Source organism: Columba livia, chromosome Z (assembly GCF_036013475.1).
Source record: "Columba livia isolate bColLiv1 breed racing homer chromosome Z, bColLiv1.pat.W.v2, whole genome shotgun sequence".
NCBI classification, from domain to species: Eukaryota; Metazoa; Chordata; class Aves; order Columbiformes; family Columbidae; genus Columba; species Columba livia.
The window spans coordinates 14823903-14844737 of record NC_088642.1 but is presented as its reverse complement, the minus strand read 5'-3'; the positions used below and the strand labels follow the sequence as shown (position 1 = coordinate 14844737).

Here is a 20835-nt window from a genome sequence, read left to right as displayed (position 1 = left end):
ATAGAACTGATCATCTCTAAGTGTCATTTTTATGTTTCTAGCTGAGAAAATGAGACCGTACATGTACAAACACAAGTTCTGGCTGGATTTGTGCATACCATAGGCTGGGCTCATATGTCTGTGTGTGTGCCCTAAGTTTTCACACAAGCCACTGAGTACTTAGAGATATCTGCTTGGATATTTTGGTGAACTATTACTTTTGAACTACAAAATCCATTTATGTGTGCTCGACCACTGCTATGTGAGGACCACTCTTAAGGCTGCCAGCCCCTGCCCCGTCTGTTTATTGTGATATAACAAAGCTTGTGACTATTTTTCTATCCAGAATACTTGTGATATGTGCAGTTTATGGCAATAAGCAATTAATTTAAAAGATGTCTAGAGAACATACTAGTGGGAATCTTCTGATCTTTTAGCCAGCACAGGATAAGATTGCTTCCACAGCTGAATGTGCATTACTCCTGTAAGGAAATCCCGATGTTTCTTCCAATCCATTATCTGACTGTGGTGAGTCACCAGGTTTTGTTATTCTATTTGAGCAAAATTCTAAGTTTACATACAGATGAAAGCAGATTCTGAAAAGGAAATTGCCTGTCAACTAAAAAATTAAATACATTTATTTAAGAAAGCCCAAGTGATCAGTTAGCTATCTTCCAACTATGCACTTCAAATTCTTTCTAATTTAATATATTACCTATTTTACATCTTAACACATGACCTGTTACAAAAGACAGAAGCTGTCTTTTGTATTTCCAAACTACTGTCTTTTCTTTAAGCCAAAATATACATATGTTGACATGCCAAGTGGCTCCTTCTTCAGGTAGGAAAGTAAAAACATGTTCAGACATGTCCCGGAGGTTGGGAAAATTGCCATAAAATGTTTAGTTTAAATAAAGCTTCAACAGTTTCATTTTTACTACTTTCAACAGCAATCAGATCTCTAATTAAACTCCATTAGCTTAAAATAAAGCAGAGCTTTGAAGATGCGAATCAATAATCAGAGTAAATGCCACATTGACTGTATAAAGAAAGTTTTGAAGCTTTGCCCACACTACAAATTCTTCCAAGTTTAAGCCCTTTTACTTAACTTAGGCTTAACTAAATTGTCCAAATTTATATTTAGAGCAAAGAGGTAAGAGGCCTTTTCAGAATACAGCTCACCTGAGAAATCTGATTTCCCCTCACGGTTGAATCTGAAACTTGCAAGGTTTTGCCTACTACAATGTGACATTTCTTCACTGATAAACTGTTTTTTTTCCTTTTAAAAATAGGTTTTGCCGCAGATCTAAATGCACCAGCACTGCACCATCAGTGAATTCTTCTTCTACAAAGGCTTGCTCATAAAAAAAGATTAAAAAAATTCAAACCAACACCACGAAGGATTCAAACCTTTGTACAATACACAGACTCAATGGCAGGATTCAATTCACTGGTTTCCTTTGTACACAAGAACAATAAAGTCCAAAATAAAAGCTTTGAGAGAGAACATAAGCAAATATTATAAAACAAGCAAACGGGTCCTTTTAAGTCCTTCTCATTAAACAGACATAGGCTGATGAGGATACTGAGGCTACTTGTGCCTATAAGAACCCCTGCTGTAGGCAACATGTTCAAAAGTTAGATCTAAACCACAGAAACACCAGCTCCATAAGACACATCTCATTCTGTTAAAACGTCTGGAATCAGATTACTTAGTCCTCACAATCATCAAGCTTCACAGAATAAGACTAGGTAACTGAGACTGTATTTGAACTGTCTCATGTTCTGCCAAGAGCCTTCAAAAGTGTTCCTTTCTTAAGTGTTCTTAAGTATCTGTAAAAATGCTATTTAAGAACATCCAGAATTAATTTGGCCTCAAAACTACTAATAATGCTGTTCCAGATGTTTGTGGTGAATTGTTCAGCTAGGAAAATTAATAAAGCCATACTTACACAAACAAGCTTGTTTTAAAATACTTGTCTGGATCTGTCCTAAACCCATAAAAATCAGGAAATTCTGTACTCTCTGCCTCTTTAGAGCAGTTGTCCCCAACAAACCATGTTAGGCTTCCAAATTTCTCATGCATTCTTATCATCAAACTTTTTGAATTGGAAACAATCTAAACTTTACAGTTTACTTTGGTTCTGTGGACCTCTTCTCAAGACCTCATGGCCTGTAGTTTGGAAACTAGTCCTCTAAGGTGCATGTAAATGATAATGGAAAACATGGCTACAAGATATCTGTTGGCCCTCACTTTAATTTGGTACAGCGAATGACAGTGGCATTTAGAGATGGACTTTTGGCAGTTGAGCAACATGGACTTGTGGCCAAGCTCCTGATCTACCTATATATCCATAAGGACGAATTAGCTCAATGTCACCCAGGCACTGAAAAACAGTAGGAGCAAAAAAAGCTTTCTCTTGTGTTTGCTCTTATCCACCTGAAGGAATCCCGAGCTTGCTCTTAAGTATGTGATGTAGTCAGGGCATTTCAGCTCCTATGTGTTGCCTTCTTTTTCTGGTGTCTGTCTGTGTATGGCTTGACTCTTTAGCAGGCCTGAAGATGTAAAAAACTAGTTCCCTTCTGACTTGAGGACAAAATACCATCCAAATGAGGGAAACAGTGTAACAAGTCCCCAAGCTAAGATGAAAAATTCATTTGAGACATGAATGTTTGTTTTCAGACTGCAGTGACTTAAAGTGCACCACCAAAAAAAGTATGTGTATTTGCATCTCATGTCAAAAATCCTTTGTTCCTAAATACATTGAACAAAAGTCCTTAAATAGTCCTTAAGTATTAAAAGTCCTTAAATACCTTGTATTTAAATATGTAGTGCTACTCATGAATGTAACAATAGCTACTTAGTTGTGTATTCCTGTCCTTACAAAGCCAAAGCTATTCATTTGCATGAAGATATTTTTGTCTTTCTGCTTCCAATACAAACATAAAAGATGAAGACAAGCAAAAAAGCTCCATCACTTAGGGGGTCTCACTAGATTACACACAGTCCTGTGTCTAAATTACCTAGTCCCTTCTTAAGGATTGAACATTTTAATGAATAATAAAAGTAACAGCTCTACTCTCAGAGGCTCATCAGCATTGATCAGTTCCAGGCTTAGGTCTGCAGGTGCTTGGAGGGGTCAGGAGGAACTGGCCCACGATCCCTGCAGAACCAGAAAATGTGGGGAACTCACAAGTCCTTAGGCCCAGTTTCTTTTATAGTGTGGAGGCTTCTCATTATGGAGTGGAAAATCTTGAAGTAAGAAGCCAGCTTAGCTGTCACCACTGGGGGCCACTGCTACTTAGGAAGAGAGAAGCAAAGGGAAGTTGCTGTGAGGCCTGGAGTCCGCCCTGACTGGAGATAGCTCCTAGAGAGAAGCAAAGGAGCTGCCCGGTGTAGAGTCGCTGTTCGGAGATGGGAATAACCAGCAAAGATAAGCACAGGGAACTGAAATCTCCTGACAGCAGCAATATGAATGAGATGCCAAGACTTGTGCTGAATGTTGCCAGGAGTGTTGGCAGAAGTGGCACCAACCGCTCTTTGCAGCAGTATTTCCAGTCCTGTGCTGGCCCACACTTCTGTAGGAAGTGGCTTGCATACCGGTAATAATTGAAACCCCTTGCTCCTTGCTAATCAGACCTGCTCAAAAGCAGGCCATCATTATCGTTGTCTTCAATGATCAGGAATGACTTTTCCTGCTAAGAGGGAGAACAGGCAATATGGAACAGGCAGAAAATAAAGTCAGGTAGCAGAGACTTTAAAGGAAGTAGTTAGAGAGCAAGACAAAGTGAAGAATGACGACAGACAGTGGAATTATGCACAAAAGAGAACTGGAAGGCTTCTTTTTATAGTCTAAGGCTTTTTTTTTTTTTCTCAATACTACTTGTCTGTATAAGCACATAGTGCTGGAATAATGCAGAATTGAGAATTCTGGACTAGATGCAATAGTCAGGCTTTTTCCAAGGTTTTCCTATGAGGATTAAGAAACCTCAGGTGAAACTCTTTCTCACTCCACATCTGCGGATCCATCATTCCCATCTGTGACGTTATTTTACAGCCAAACTGACCTTTCTGAAAATTGTTCACAAGAAACATTCAGCCTTAAACAGAACCCAAGGCCTGACTTATCCTATCTCATACGCATAACCTGATGGCATAACTCAGAGGCTTCAAATGGGCTAGTGTTCATACACTTTACAAGTGACAAGGGACTTACTCCTCACAACCATTTATCACACTGATGCAATAGAAATGTTTTGGAGGGGAGCAGTTACATGTTACACACACCAACATTTGCCTCTTGGTGCTTCTAGATTTTAGACAGCAGCAGGTATTTTCTTTTTGATCTGAGCTGCCATGCCATGCAGGAATGGTGTCTAAGGACCAGCCTGACTGAATGTAATCCTTTCAAAAAAATAAACATAGATAGAGGTTAAAAAAGGAAAACAGGGCAAAGAGGGGTTTATCCCCCCAGAACTAGCGGGCAAGCTGGCATAATTATTACTAAGAATTGTTGATCTCCCACCAAACACTTTAAATGCATTTCTGGCATTAAGCAAGCATTGTACCACATTGGGTTGTATCAGCCCAAACCTCTGTTCACAGCCAGGCTGGAGAAGCCCATCAAAGGCAAATTATAAGAAGGTGTGGGTCGCTGATGGGTGTTCTTGGCCCCATCCCCCTGGGAGAGCTCTGGCACTGGTACTGCTATTGTACATTGTTAATTAGATCATTCTAATTAATTCAAAGTTTAAATTAGGAAGGAATGAAGATAAATTACACTAATACATGTAAGCCCATGCTGTTTATTTAGCAGTTGAACAAAATAATGTGGTTAAAAAGAGTCTAACAAGGCAAAAGCACAAGACACAGCTGTTTAATAGCATTAAAAATGAGATCTCAGCCTGTGCTGCGGGCACATACTGCTTGTTTGCATTTGAAAGGGTTGCCAAGATAGCTGTACTGGCAAACCCTGCTAGTGTAGATGCAGCTGATACTAACAAAACAAAACAAAAAATCTATTTCCATCTCCTGAATGAAATAACTTACACTTAAATGGATTCTTTTGCTGGTACAGCTCTGCCAGCTTTAGAACTCTTGTTGGTGTTGCTAGGGTAGTCTGGAAGATGTTTTAGCTACATAGGTATGCCTGCAAAATGTTTAAGTGTCAATAAAGCCATATTATAAAGTTTGCTATACATTCAAGGATCCAAGAACTTGTCTCAGCACAGAAGCCAAACCAATTTAAATAAAGTGTGAGGTTAAACTCATTTAGTTAAAACAGCAGTACTTCTCTGCATAGCAAGTTGGATTTGAGTGGAACAAAGAAGTTTTTGCTACCCAATTTTTTTGAAGCCAAATGTGGCACTTACAATTGAAGAGATGAAAACTGAAAATATGTGGGGGTTTATAGCCTTTCTGTTTTTGAAGGCCATACTTCCATTCCAAATAGTCATTCTTCCAGACCTCTTATTTAAAAAACCAATCAACAAAACCAACCCAAAGAGATTATCAGTTTCACATGACTCTAGAAGCTGGGGCTTTGAGAAAATGGCCAATTATCTTGTGATTTGCAATAAAATCATGATATTTAGCAACACTTCGAAGATCCTATCTATTCTGGCATATGAATACTAGGAGAGACATGTTTAAACTAGTTCAGTGGGCATGTTAAACTATGTCCTGGGATAGGCTTGGCCAGCTTTGTTTTCAGCAGTGTCAAAATACAGATTGGCCTATCTACAAAACTGGCTTAACCGGAACTGTGTTTAAATGTGACCTGACTTAGTCCTTAGACCAACATGAAGCAGGCCGAAGATTTGTTTTGGACCAGGTTAACTTGAGTGTTTTTACCATGCTAGCATTCTTATTCTAAATATGTTAGAAGCTGTATTCAGCCAGAGCTACCTAGTGTTAACTACTGTGCAGAAAGGAGCAGAGGCATTTTGGATGCTTTTCACCACCTGAGCATAAACAGTAGCTCCTGTGAGCGTGTTCAAGAGAACTGCTATTGTGGTTTTTAAGCATTCCAGGTGTGAAATTACAGGCAGAGGACTATGGAATTGTTTTTTCTTCTCCCTCTCTCTCTGCTCCCACCAATAGCACTGCTTTACACAGTGCATATGCGCTGAGTTACATGTACACAGAAGGGGCTGTCTGGCTGTGTAGCTGTCTCCCCAACAGATGATGTAGAGCTTCATCCAATCATTCTGCCCTGATTAACTGCAACAGGTTCGTTTTATGGAGGACAAGGAAGATCAGTACTTCATCTGGTCACTTTCTTACAGGATTATTGCCTTGTTCTGTTCATGCAGAGTATTGCTCAAATTTGCATGCTGTAGGCAGCCATGTAAATCCTGTATGTTGTCCTCTCTACAGACCTAATTTTTCACTGACTATTCCTCACAGCCATGCTCAAAATCAGTTTTATCATTCAAATGTTCCTGAGCAATAGATTAGGTATCATTATTCTACCATTTCGGTTTTTCACTCATGGTGATAATTCTGCCTGTTTGAAGTTTGTCCTGAAACTGTATGAAGTAATGCATTCCTGTGGTTTTAGTTGCATAGGATTATATAATCTGACTTTCCAACACCAGACAAGATTCACCACAATGGTAGTAGCTTTAAGGGGACAGCATTTGGGTGGAATTGCTGCAGGTTTTGTTGGGGGAAAATGGGGAGAAAACGAGATCAGAGAATTTTATGGGAAATGTTACAATGAGATGAAAAACCGAGGAAAATAACATGGACAATACAATTTGCAACAAAGGTTCAACATTCAGAGTCTAATGCAAAATCGTCGTAAGCTACAGGGCTCAAGAGACCCATGGTGTCCATGAATACCCCTTGTGTAAGGTTGTTTACAATTTCCAACAGCTTCTCACACCTAAACAGCTTTGAAACATACTTTATTACATACAGATGTGCAGCATTTTTAGACGTTGCAATTTTCGATGGTTCATGTCGTAATCAAATAATATTGTAAAAAGAAATAATGTATGAAACAAATTACTTTCATCTGCTCCCCGTTCAGCCATGCTCTCCAAATTTGCGTATGCCCCCAGGCTCTCTGGAATTTCAGATGTGTCCTGCTGTACAGAGAGTGTGTGCTTATCTGCAGTCTCTGGAGTCCAGCAAGAGGAATACAAGTAAGCTCCTGCATGTTTGTGAATTTCTTGCAGGGCTTTTTTTTAACAGGAGAAATTTGGGTAGTATTTCATTACAAGGAATGAATTCTCCAAACTATCATATGCAGCTAGGAGTTTCCTGATGGTGGAAGTAAAATAGTTGTCCTTATCTTCCTTAAAGCCGTCTTAGACTAATACCATTGCTTTAAATGGTATTAGTAAATGGTATATTAGCAATCTGTACAATGCTTAGTATGGCATCCTGTATTTTTCTGGTAGGGAGCTGCACAATACCATTGTGTAAACACTGCTATGTCAAGAAGATGTTTATTTTTGAAATTGGCCTTTTTGCACAAGTGAGTTTTTCTCATAATTTGTTAATTGGGAAATAATTAAAGCCAGGCTTGGCTGCTGTAGCGCTCCAGTGTGTAGCTGTGAAGCGGTAGCGTTCCGAAGGCCTCATGAGAGCGCAACGAAAGCCGCTCGGCCGCAGCCCCGGGGCCGCCGGGAGGCGCAGCGCTCGGCAGCGGCGCCCCCGGCCGCTTCTCGGGGCGTTGCGGAGGGGCTCCCAGCGCCTGCTTCGCTCGGCTCCTCTCCGGGCTCCCTCGCAGCCGCAGGGCACGTCGTGCGGGCCACGGGCAGCGCAGATCCCGGCTCCCGCAGCCCTCGGGTCCCCCCGCACGGTAGCGCATCCTGCGCTCGGCTCTTCCCCGCCCCGTACGATTATTGCAATGGCTGCAAAGCGATGCGCGCCCCCTCCTTCCCTCCGAGCGCTGCGAGCACTGGCAGCGCGGCGCCCCGAGGAACCCCCGCCTAGCTCCGCGAAGTGCCGCCCCGCCGGCAGGGCTCGCCCTACAGCCGGGGTGCAGATGCCGGGATCGCGGGGTCTGCGCTAGCCCGTACAGCGGGAGGCTGGTCCAGCTAACCCCGCGGGCAGGGGAAGGCGACCTGCAGCCCGCGGCGCGGCGTCGCGGTGCCAGCTCCGCACCTTCCCTGCCGCCGGCCGGGACAGCAACTCCTGTGAGAGCGCTACCCTCTTCCTCCGGTCCCTCCCCCGCCTGTCACTCACCCGCTTTGCATAAACACTCCCCCGCCCCCAGCCCATATACCCCTTCTCCGCGGCGCCGCTGGGGCAGAGCTGCGGCCGGCGGTGCCAGCAGCAGCGGCCTTCGTTTTCTCTTCCTTCCGTCCCCGTTTCCTACCTCCCGCCCTTCTTCCGCGGCCCGCCTCCCGCCAGCTACACTACCTCTGCCCGGCTCTGCGCGGCTCCCGGCAGCGCAGTCTGCCCGGCCGCCTCTCCGTGGGACCGCCGAGCCCGCAGCCGCGTTCATCTCTCATGCGCGGCGCTGAGCAGCCTGCCGAGGCACAGGGACGTCCGCTTTCGCGCAGGAGCCGCTGCTGTAAGTCGGTGTCCGCCGACCTGTTGCAGCGCCGGCCGCGGTAGGGAGGCAGCGGGGCAGGGGGCGGCCCCGCTTGCCGGGCTGCGGGGTCCGAGCTGCCGCCCGCTTGGGACAGGCGCTGCCTGGGTACGCGCTGGCTGCAGTGCCGCTGAGTCCGCGCCCGCGGGGCCCTGCGGTGCCGCTCCGGCTGGAGCCGGACTGCCCTGCTTGTCCCCGGCACAGCCAGAGCCCGGCCCTCCTCCGCTCAGCCTGAAGTGCCGAGGAACCATCGCCCCTTCTGCAGGCAGGAGGGCGCTGGGTGGCCGGTGGTTAGACCTTCTCGATAGCTGTTGTCTCCGGTATGCGGCTGCTCTCGGACGGTACCGGCTCCTGTCAGGAGGGCTGCTAGCCTCACCGATGCGCTTCAGCCTTCTCGGCGCGCCGGGAGGTCCGGAGCATCCCATCCCTCAGCGGGCGTGCGGCAGCGCAGGGCAGCGAGCGAGCGCCTCGCTGCGCCCGGAGCTGCCTGCGACGCGGCTCTCCCTGCGCTGGTACAGAAACTTTCGCACGTGGTTGTTGCTCTAGAAAGGAAACCAAATGCGTTTTAACTTCTCTTGCTGTTTCTTTATCAGGTCCGGAAGAAACCCAGCAGGTTTCTTCTCATAGACAGAGTTGTTTAGGCGTTGTGACAGAGTGAACTGGGGGGAATTTAGAGTTGGGTTTCTTTGTCTGCGTGTGGTGAGCGGTAGTGCATTCCTAGCAGGAGCGGCGTGTTCTGCTTTCCATCTCGCTGCAGGTCCACTGACTTTGTGCTAGAGGTTTGATTCTGCAAAACTGATAGTATCGCTGCAGATTTAGCAATTGAAAGCGGTGTTAGGTAAATCGATGGGATGCTTAGGAGATTTCCTCTCCTTCAGCAGTTTTACTGATTCTAAACAAAACTACAACCACCACCATGTATGTAATTACAGAGTCATATTAAAATGAGCCTACATCAAGGATGTGTCGGTAATTTGAAAATACGTTATTTTTTCATTTGATTTAGGCTGAGACCTGCATACTGCAGAGCTGTTAAGGAGGGCAGGGAGTCTGTTGTTTAAAGTCGTGTTTACTATTGGGCTGCTGTGACAAGTAGCCTGTTGAAGTGTAATTATAAATCAAAGTCTTGGTTCAACCTCTGTTCCTAGAGAAAATCTATATCTGTAGTTTACTGACCACTTCTTGTCTTTTAGATACAAATGTTATTATTTCTAAGGAAAAAATGCCTGAAGGGAGTTGACTCATATCATTCAAGATGAACATTTGCTTACTGACTTTAAGTTATCTCTGCTGAAGTATTTGAGGATTGCATAATTTCCAACATTAAATAGAGAAATCAGAGATGTCATTTATACATTTTAATGTTCTTGTAAGATTCAGGACTGAGCTAATTGTCAGAAACTGCAAAAGGACTTTTACAGAAACACTACCTGTTAGTAAATTATTATAATTGCTGGTAAGAGTGCTTGTTCAGCTAGTCCACGTGTGAACTCATCTCAGCAACCACAGTGAAGGAAAAAGATAGTTATAGATATGTATCTTTGTTCTATTTGGGGAAATATGTTAGCTTATCCTAAATGTGAATTGGCATACTTAGAATTCTTCTCAGTCGGTGACATTGTGATGATAAAGGCAGCGTTACTGGAACAGTTAAAGACCAGCATGCGTGAAATCTGCAAGTGCTTTGTGAGAAATGGCTTTGCTCACTGAAAGACCAAATCTTCTGTTTTAGTGCATTGGAACACTAAGAGCCTTCTTCAGTAACTCTTTGAAAGTGGCTCTTATAATTTATTTTTATTTTTAATTTTTTTTTCTTTACAGTGGTGTTGGTTACTATGGCTGTGGGTGGGCTTGGGTAACATGCAGTGATCCAGTCCTCCCCTCTGCATATGGTCTGTAGCTCACTAGCCTCCAACACAGGCATAACTGCAGGGTGGGTTTTTAATGTTTGCCTTTATTTTGTTGTGGTTATGGGCTCATTCTGAATAATGCTGAAGAAGTGGCACTCACGGGAGTACAGAGCCTGCTGAAAGATCTGAACATCTGTGTTTGCAGCTTCTGACATGAACTTTACCTGCCCTATTTCTGAACCCTGTGTGAATAATAACAGGAAGTTTTCAGTACACTGAATTCCCCCAATATGTAGGGGGAAAAAGAGGAAACCGTGTTACCATAGAGGTCCTGACACGCCTAAACTGTGGTGTCTACACAATCAGTTAATTGGGATGGAGAGCAGGGGGACAATGGAGCGTCTTTAGATCCTGGTGACTCTATTGTCTCTGATGGTGGGTGTTTAGCTCTCACCCTGCTCACTGGTGAGGAAACCTTGCAGGAGCAGGTCCTCAGTGTGAGGAAAGCCAATCTGTAGATACCCAGCGAATGCATTGCAGTGTGTTGTAATAGCATTTTAAATGGTAAGGTGCCTGGAAAAGCTTGAAAAAATTGCAAGGGTTCACCTTCCCATCTGTGTCACCAGACTGCTTGTGGACTAGTATTTCAAACCGTGAACCTTTCCGTAATTCTTCAGTTCCAGCAGGTTTCAATCTGGATATGGTCAGTATAATCTTTTTGGCTATAGATTCAGTGGGCAATTTTAGTCTGAGATTAGTGCTCACAATCCTTGAATGCCATCTGAGTCTTTATTTGCCAGACAATACAATTGCATTAAAGGTAATTTAGTTTTCTTTTTAAAAGGATTTGTGTTGGGAAGACTTACCAGCCTCTTTATCTTGTTCTGTGCTTAGTGCATTGAATAGGTTGGTCTAGGGAGCACTTATAGAATACCTTTCCAAACTTTTGCATAGTAGAGTGAGGCAGATATTCTAAGTTGTGGCTTTGATGGGAAGGATTCTTCTCTGTTTTGGAGGATTTTGGGTTGAGCACTGTATATTGAGCTGTGTTGCTTGTTCTTTTCAATCCCAGTCAAGTTTCGTTGGGGAAGTCATGTTCCAGATTAAAGGAAATGGGCTATGGTTGTTTTACAGAAAGGGGTCTCTACGTTCCTTAATTGATGTTGATTTGAGGGTCTTTTTTGCTCTGACTGAAGGGAAAGGTGTGTCACAAACTTGCTGTTCCAGGTCATGAGTCAATTATTCTGTAGGTTAGCACGGCTAGCAAGAAGGATGGTACTGGCTATGCTGCAGTTAGTCTGCAGGTGTTGCGTGTTTGATATCTGCAGATAGCTTGTTCTGAAATGGAGTCCACTGCTGAAATTAATCATCTATGGGTTTAATTTTGTTGAAGGTTCTGGTCACATGAATCTAGAAAAATACATGAATTTAATTTAAAAAAAAAAAAATCTTTTTCTGAGACTTGTAAAGCTCTTGTGTCATCTTGAAGCATGAAATGTGGGACTAGAGTTGTACCGTTCTGTACTGTTTAAACATGCTCAGGAATATGAAAATGGTAGAGTCTCAGGGAGAGAACTATATCCACATGAAAAACCTCCACAAGTGGCCACAGGTCATGGTCTGAATTTGCGCATTGGGTGCTTCCCAGGTAGGCTGTTGCTATGTTCCTCATTTGAAGGTGCAGTAAAAGGGACTCCGGGCATGCAAATATCAGCATAATTAGGGAATTTTGGTTCTCTTCTTTCTCCAAGGTTCCTCTGCAGTTTGCAGTGAGAGAAGTGGGATTATTAGAGCGCCAAACACAGGCACAGCTCTGTATGCTTTATCTCCTATTACCTGCACTGTGGCTTTTTGACCTTTGGTGTTGAATGGCTACCAGTATTCCTCCATTTCCCCACCGTACTGTTTTGGTTTGACTCTTAATTAAATCTGGAAACTTGCTGGTGTAATAATACATCTGCCTGCATATAATGGCAGGTAACAGTAACATTCATCTCCAAACAGGGGCCGAACCGTGTTGTGTGTGTTAGGACTAGGGTAGGACAGGATATGTCTTCTATTTTATGCCTCCTCCAAACCTCAGAATGAACCAATGGCCTGTGCTCTGTGTACCTGACTCTCAAGGTAGCCTCAGAGGTGATGCCTCGGTGACTTCAGCTGATGGTCAAAACACATTTTTCTGCTGACTGCCTGTGTATATGCTGTATCACCATAGCAGGTGGCCTCTGGCAGAGTTCAAGATGTAATCTCTAAAATTTGCTTGTCTTTTTTTTTTTTTTTTAATGGTTTCACAAGTCTAAATTTGTGCTCATTGCTAGGTTTTCATTTTAAAATTCCCTTTTTTCACTCTCTGCTGTTGCGTATGGAATCATTATACCAAAAGGGAAGCTTCCTAATGGGATTAGTAGGTTTTTTGTTCCGTGTGCAGCTTTTGACATTCCTTAGGTATTCTGTCTGGTAGCTCTTTCTGCTATGATTCAGTACAGCAGAATGTTTCAAGCATGTGCATGTGTACGTATGTACTGAATCAGCTGGTCTAGGTTGGGGAAGGGTGAGAAAATCAGTCCTGGTTCCTTTTCTTTCTCCTCTGACTTACTTGCTTACTGTATTGCTGTGAAAGTTGGAGATCAGGTTTCCCAAGATAAACCTGCTCTTGGGCAATGAATTTAGAGTATGTCATTTATGAAACTCATCTTACAAAAAAATAAACACATGCTAAAGGTAAATGCAATTCTCTGTCCACTCCTCTATAAATTAAAGCTTTTTTCTGATCTTACAGTGAATAATAGATACTTTTTGATATGTAAAAAATAATAATGAATTTAACTGTCTCATTAATCTTATTAATTTTTTCTTTGTTTATAGGTGTGAAAGAAAATGTCAGTCAGCATGCATGAAAATCGCAAATCTAGGGCCAGTACTGGCTCCATAAACATATACTTGTTCCACAAGTCATCCTATGCTGATAGTGTCCTTACTCACCTGAACCTTCTGCGTCAGCAGCGTCTCTTTACAGACGTACTTCTCCATGCTGGGAACAGATCATTCCCCTGCCACAGAGCTGTTCTGGCTGCTTGTAGCCGCTATTTTGAAGCAATGTTCAGTGGAGGATTGAAAGAAAGCCAGGACAGTGAAGTCAACTTTCATAATTCTATTCACCCAGAAGTCCTGGAGCTTCTTCTGGACTATGCGTATTCCTCCAGGGTCATCATCAACGAGGAGAATGCGGAGTCGCTGCTGGAGGCTGGTGACATGCTGGAGTTTCAGGACATTCGGGATGCTTGTGCAGAATTTCTGGAGAAAAACCTTCATCCGACCAACTGTCTTGGCATGCTGCTGCTGTCGGATGCTCACCAGTGCACCAAGCTGTACGAGCTCTCTTGGAGGATGTGCCTTAGCAACTTCCAGAGTATCAGTAAAGGTGAAGACTTCCTCCAGCTGCCAAAAGACATGGTAGTGCAGCTCCTTTCCAGTGAAGAATTAGAAACCGAAGATGAAAGGCTGGTATATGAATCAGCTATCAACTGGGTCAACTATGACCTGAGTAAGCGTCACTGTTATCTGCCCGAGCTGTTGCAGACAGTGAGACTGGCCCTCTTGCCAGCCATATACCTTATGGAGAATGTGGCCATGGAAGAACTTATCACCAAGCAAAGGAAAAGCAAAGAGATTGTGGAAGAATCAATAAGATGCAAGTTAAAGATCTTACAGAATGATGGGGTGGTCACTAGTTTGTGTGCCAGACCCCGTAAAACTGGCCATTCACTTTTTCTTTTGGGTGGCCAAACCTTTATGTGTGACAAGTTGTACTTGGTGGACCAAAAGGCAAAGGAGATCATTCCAAAGGCTGACATACCAAGTCCTCGGAAAGAGTTTAGCGCTTGTGCCATAGGCTGCAAAGTGTATATCACTGGGGGACGAGGGTCAGAAAATGGAGTCTCCAAAGATGTGTGGGTGTATGACACCCTTCATGAGGAGTGGTCGAAGGCCGCTCCCATGCTGGTTGCTAGGTTTGGGCATGGCTCTGCTGAACTTAAGCACTGTTTATATGTAGTAGGAGGACACACTGCAGCAACTGGTTGCCTTCCAGCTTCCCCTTCAGTATCCTTAAAACAAGTGGAACAATATGACCCTGTGACCAACAAATGGACCATGGTTGCCCCACTGCGAGAGGGAGTAAGCAATGCAGCTGTAGTCAGTGCAAAGCTTAAGCTGTTTGCTTTTGGAGGTACTAGTGTTAGCCATGACAAGCTGCCCAAAGTTCAGTGCTATGATCAGTGTGAAAACAGATGGACAGTACCAGCCACCTGCCCCCAGCCCTGGCGCTACACAGCTGCAGCTGTTCTGGGTAACCAGATTTTTATTATGGGTGGAGATACTGAATTCTCTGCATGCTCTGCTTATAAATTCAACAGTGAGACATACCAGTGGACTAAGGTGGGAGATGTGACCGCTAAGCGAATGAGCTGCCATGCAGTGGCATCTGGAAACAAATTGTACGTGGTTGGAGGCTACTTTGGCATTCAGAGGTGCAAAACGTTGGACTGCTACGATCCCACATTGGATGTATGGAACAGCATAACAACTGTGCCCTATTCGTTAATTCCCACAGCGTTTGTCAGCACATGGAAGCACCTCCCCTCATAATTGTGTATATGTTGCAACTACAAATTATCAGGTAAGAAATAGCACCTTTGAATTCCACTCTAACCATGCTGTTCACAAAGCTTTTCAGCAGCAGCTCTGAGGAGGGTGAGTATATTCAATTTTACAGCTGGAGTAACTGAGGTGTATGCTCGCAGGTATTTTAAAACAGGCACCAAGGTCCGTGGCAAAGCCAGATGCTTTGCCACATATCTTGCACCCGTTTCTCTTTATGAGGCCTTTTCCTACATGATTCAGATGTAAAGGACTGAGCAAAAATAATGTTTCCAGCTTGTGGGGCAATGCAGATAATGTTTTGGAAGTTGAATCTTGCTTTGCATTTAAATACTAAATGCATGCTAAACAAGGGTTTGGCACTGTTTTCCCGACTACAGAGGCTAGGTCACTCTTTATATCCAGTAACAGAACCTAAAAATGATACTATAAACTCTGAAGTGAAGCCTGATAGTGAATTCACTTGAATTTCCAGACAGACAGCATGCTTTTTCCATGCAGACAGGCTTTGGGGAAACTTGCTGTCTTATGAAAGGTGTTTTACAGGCACTTCAGGCCTAATTTTCCATCTCACCTAGACAGCATGGTTGCATCTGCATAGACTAAGGTTACATTTGCTCCATTGATACACTTCAAAATACAGATTTTTTGAAATACTTACGGTCGTATATGTTGGACTAGATATAGTGTCAGAAAGACATATAATTAATATTGCTGGCTGCAATAATTACTAGTCTATAGCACACAATGTTCCAAAACAATTTAATTATACATAATGGGCCAAGCTCTTACCAGATGCAACTTCAGCATTGTATCTTCTCACAAGCAAGTCTGAATTTGGCTTTGCAAGGTTGATTGTTGTGAATTTCTGAGGGGAGAAGATGTTCATAAAAAAGCACTAAAAAAAACGAGTACATACACATTTTACCAATATTTTTCAAATCCGTTTTTTCATCCTCACTACTAACTGTTACTTTGACTGTTACTGGTTTGTTTGTTTTTTTTTTTTTCTTATTTTTTTATCTTTTCTACAGTTACGTCACTTTAAATAAGTCACTGGCATTTTTCCAGAACATTAATCTATGTATTTTGCAACAAATCTGGCAGAGTCCCCTTAGTGTTTTGTTGTTCTTTCCCCCCGCTCCCCACTTGAGACTTTAGTACAGAGGCAGAGTTACCATCAGCCAACCAACCAAATATAGTGGCATACTTAGTGCTAAATAATCCGTGCCCTGTGACTGGTAATTTCTTGTTGGAGTTGAACAGTGTATAGTGGTACCATCAAGTCAGACAGGTTAGAAGGAACAAGGCAAATAAATAGAGTTTCAGTGATTAAACACACTCTGCATTTGCATCCAGGTTACCCAGAAGTCCATACTGGTGGAGGTTCTCTAGAAAATGGGAAGAACAGCTTGTGTGTAAAGACATCCCTAGGTTCTTCTGTTTGGAACTGGTCATCTTTTTTTTCTGGTGTCTTCTGCAACTGGGAGACATTTGCTTGACTCTTGCAGTAACACAAAACCCAAATGCCTTTGAAGCAATGTAGATAGAAGTATATACCTAGAAATGCAGGGTAGTTGTGAAATTCCTTTCTCTGTGGTACACTGAGGATTCATCTTGTAGCTATTTTTCAGCTGACTGGGAGCCTTGGTTGAGTGATGAATAGAAGGTTGAGCCTGTGCAAAGCAGCAGGTCAGTGTGGAAATCCAGTGTGAAATTGTGCTGCTTTGTGCCATCAGGTGCTTGTTTCTCTTGAAGACGCTGCCCTCACTCCTTGCTTTGTTATTCCCAGACTGACTTGTAGGAAGGCAGGGCTGAACCCCTGAGGCTTACCAGACCTTGGGTGCTGGGAGCAGTCGCACCCCGACAGCCACCAGCAAATGGAAGCCCTGATTTCTGTGCAGTGGCTTCCTCCCTAGCTGGAAACAACTTCTTGACATCTTCAGTTAATTTCTATTATTACTGACTTTCAGCAGTTCCCACTGTTGTCAGACCAACAGTATTGAATGCCCGGACTCAGACCTGTGCCAAGAAAAATATTGACTTATTCTTCTGAGACCAACTTAATTGTTCTGAAGTTTACAGTACATGAGAGGGAGTGTTTTATTTTGAAAAAGAGTCTTCAGAATGTAGCGGTGCTAAAAGCTTTCCTTCGCTTTGCAGTATCTTGTTAAAAGCCACTGTTTTAGCTTCACTAACACACAAAATAACTGACTTAACACACAAGATAACTGGCTGAACAGAGCCATGGACTGAAATCTCCAATGCTGTGTGCTCAGCCAGCAAGTAGTGGGTTGGGTTTTTTTTTTTCCTACTGACTCCTGCTGCTTTGTCAGTGGGTAGGAGGGACAAAAAGGAAATTACTTCTGATTACCCTCTGTTTTCATGGCGCTGTGTGGCCCCAGTCTGACAGCTTTTGGAAGAGTTCAGTCTGCTTAGTCCCATTCCTCAAACTTGGGGCTTTTGATTAGGTTGGGGATTTTTTTTTTTCCCCATCCATTTTGGAATGGTTTATAATTTTTTTTTTAAAGTTCATCTCATGACAGGAAACATTGTTTTGGCTGCAATACATGTGTTTCAGTGGGAAGAATGACACGCTACCCTGAAGAATGTCTAGCAAAGACTAATCAACACTAAGTGCTGAGACTTTTTTAGATATAATGAAGATAGTCTGTTTCAAGCCCACAGTTGCAAAAAGTCTTGGTGCTCTAGGCTGTTACATAGGCTGCAGTGTTTCCTGTGAGTGTTCCCTGTTTTCCTTAGCTTCAGAGGGAGGTGGTATGTTTAATGCAAGTTCATTGGAACTCCTTGGCATTGTAATGATGTAGGATTTGCCTCCTAAAATTCTAGCAGTGCTGTCAGAAGCGACTGTGATGAGCTGATAGTGGTTTGGAAACTGGCATTTTAATACAGCTTCATAGTGAAAAAGCCAAGCACAATCTCAGCATCCAAACGGCGAATTTCTCATTGAAACATCAATTTTTATAGAAGACTGTGATGAACTTATTGGTGTGTAGTGCATTGCTGTGTGGAAAGAAATGATACAGACTGTTGCTCTCAGGAATAGTAGATATGTTTTACCTAATGGGATTATATGTCCTTTTCTATATTGTGAATAAATTAAATTCAGAATTCTTCATGGTGAATGGAGGCATTGGGTTGAGACACCTTCACCTGCCCTTCTGCTCTACTCCAACCAGGTTTGCCTTGGCCCAGGAATTGAAAAAAACCATTGCACTAAGTGTTCATATGGCCTTTTGTGGAAGAGAAATTGCACAAGAATGTCTGCTTAAAACAAATCCACAAACCCTTAACATTTTGGGGGAACATAAAAATGTTTAAGTGTGCAGGATACAGAGCCCATCACATTGAACGGTATTTGGACAGCTTGATTTAGGTTTCAAATGACTGAATTTAAAGCAAAAAAATTGAATTATTTTTTGGGTCAGTAGGATATGTGCAGAGTAAGGCTAGTAGAATAATTAAGGCAGAATCTGACCCTAAATAATTATGTTCTTGTCTGTCTTCTTTATTGGTACTTGGCTATGCATGACACAGGAACACTGAGGTGTTGGTGCAGCAGGGAAGCCCATCAACTGGATGTTATCATAAGCCTAGCTTTTAGATTTTCTCTGACACCTAACAGAAACCTGTGGTACATTGTCTCAGCAAAACCCTTTAAGTATTTTCTCTTTTTTTTTTTTTCTTTTTTTCTTTTCTCTTTTCTCTCTCCTTATGCTTTTAGTTTACCCCTCTATTTGGAGAAGAGAATTGGAACCTCAGATCTGGAGAAGCGGTTTCAATGAAGAAAAATCATCCAGTGTCTCTCGCATTTGAAGAAAATCATCTGCACCTTGTAAATTATCTAACCTAGACATGAAGGAATTGGAGGAAAAAAACCTGTCTTCAGTGCTTCAGCACATGGCTTAAATACAAATGGAAGAATCTATGATGTGGTCCTTGTACTAGTAATTGTGGATTAATGCTAATATTAACCAGTCCTTCAAAGGAGAAGAAGAGACAGAACTTAAATGAGCTGAGCAGCACCCAGCACTCCATTTCCACAGACTCTGCTGTTTGTATGTGAAATTTGAAATGGTTGTCACTTCTCTTTGTGGTGGTTTGAAGTGCCAGAGCCAGCTGCAAGGGAAGCAGGCCAGGTCTGAAACAGTGAGACGCTACTGTGCATGAAGATACAGCGGTGTTGCCGCTGAGCTCTGCTTGCTGGAGCGTACTTGTCTGTGGGCAGTGCCTACAGCATCTTGTAGGTCCCGCGTTGCATTGTCCTCTGTGCTCTGAGTGACCTTCCACTTGATAAGGAACATCCTAGTGGTGAAAAGTTTTTGCAACAGTGGGGAAAAAATGATGTCCCCCAAATGCTCCTTGTTCCCTTTCCTCCCTGTATTTATAAGTAATTCAAACTGTCCCGTTCCTGTTATGTTACTTGTAGATATAGTTATTTATTGTTCAGTGCTTGCATGCTGAAACAATGCCTGCAATTGTCTTTACGTTGCAAGGGCCTGTGTGAATTGTTGTATGTTTTGCACATTTTGTGATCTCTGACTTGCTCTTGCTGCACAAAGAAAGAAAACTGTTGGGTAACAGTTGGAGGTGGGAGGGAGGGGTGGCTTCCCGGTCAGAAATGGAAGGATTACAAGGCAGGATCTTAAATTACACACGTACTAAAGGAAGAAGCCATGGAGGTCACTTTCTCAGGCCACCAGCTCCCCAGGTTGCATGTGATGTATCTTGTAGATGGTGTCCTTGCTACATTTCATTCGCTGGTAATGCCTTTCAATTTCTAATCTGGAAACAGCCAAAATCTCTTGCAGCTCTCTTTGTGCAGCTTCCTGATTGCAACGCAAATACTGTGGAAGAGCTTCTGGATACCAAGCCCAGATGAAGTCATTGTCCAAAGTTATTTATTTATTTATTGGGTTGGAAGAGGGGTACCTACAGTATAACCACATTGAACTGAATGAGTGGATATGGTGATTCAAAAAGCCTCAAGATAGGTTAGTGATGAAGTCTTAACAAAAAGGAAAAAAGAAAAAAAGAGCAGCAACTTTGCACTGACTGGATTGCCTCATCCATCTGGATTTCAGATGATCAGCTGAGTGCCCAGGTGTCCAAGACCCAAGTGCTCTAGCAAAATTCTTATGGGGATATAAAATGAATTTCAAACCTCTTAATCTGAAAAGTAGCCCTCTGACTCTGCTGCTTTTTATTTTTCTTAGCCAGGTGTGTCTTTAAACACTTGGTTGCTCAGAAGCGTCAGATACAATCCTTAGAAACCAAACTTTGATTTTTTTGTTTTATATATATATATATATATATATATATATGTGGTTTTTTTAATAAATTTGTTTCTTATCAGTCTTGTCTTGAGACAGCTGAAGCTACTCTTTTTATTCTGGATTTCAGAAGCCTATGTTATGCAGGTACTTTCTTTGCCAGATCCTGTTATGAAGCATGTATTGTATTGTGTTTTTTTCCTAAATGTTTCTGGAGCCGAACTTAACTGGCACATTCAGTAACATGAAGGGTGTGTGCTGCAGTATAAGTAAACAGCTGCATGTGTGCATGCAAAACAATAATAGTCACATTGGTGATGCTTGCCTTTTTGTGTGACAGTGATGTAGCTGTATCTGTGAAAGCTTTGTCATCTGAAAGTGTTTACACTGGTCACTGGAAGTTTCTCTGTGCTGCCTTACATTTGACTTGCTGTTTGGAGTAGACCCTTACATTTCAGAAATAAAGTATTTGGAGTTCTGTGAGTACTGAGACAACGTTGATTA

At 42.8% G+C, this 20835-nt stretch overlaps 1 protein-coding gene across 1 annotated transcript; it reads left to right on the top strand.

The window, feature by feature from the left end:
• Window positions 1–8238: 8238 nt before the first annotated feature.
• ENC1 (ectodermal-neural cortex 1) lies at window positions 8239–20093 on the top strand. The gene is made up of 3 exons (XM_065047325.1): window positions 8239–8510; window positions 13244–15056; window positions 18783–20093. Exon 2 carries the CDS (start codon window positions 13256–13258, stop codon window positions 15023–15025), a length of 1770 nt encoding a protein of 589 aa, XP_064903397.1. The 5' UTR covers window positions 8239–8510; window positions 13244–13255; the 3' UTR covers window positions 15026–15056; window positions 18783–20093.
• The last annotated feature ends 742 nt before the right edge of the window (window positions 20094–20835 follow it).

Coding starts and splice junctions, on each gene's coding strand:
- ENC1 (XM_065047325.1), top strand. CDS start 13,256: ATGTCAGTCAGCATGCATGAAAATCGCAAATCTAGGGCCAGTACTGGC.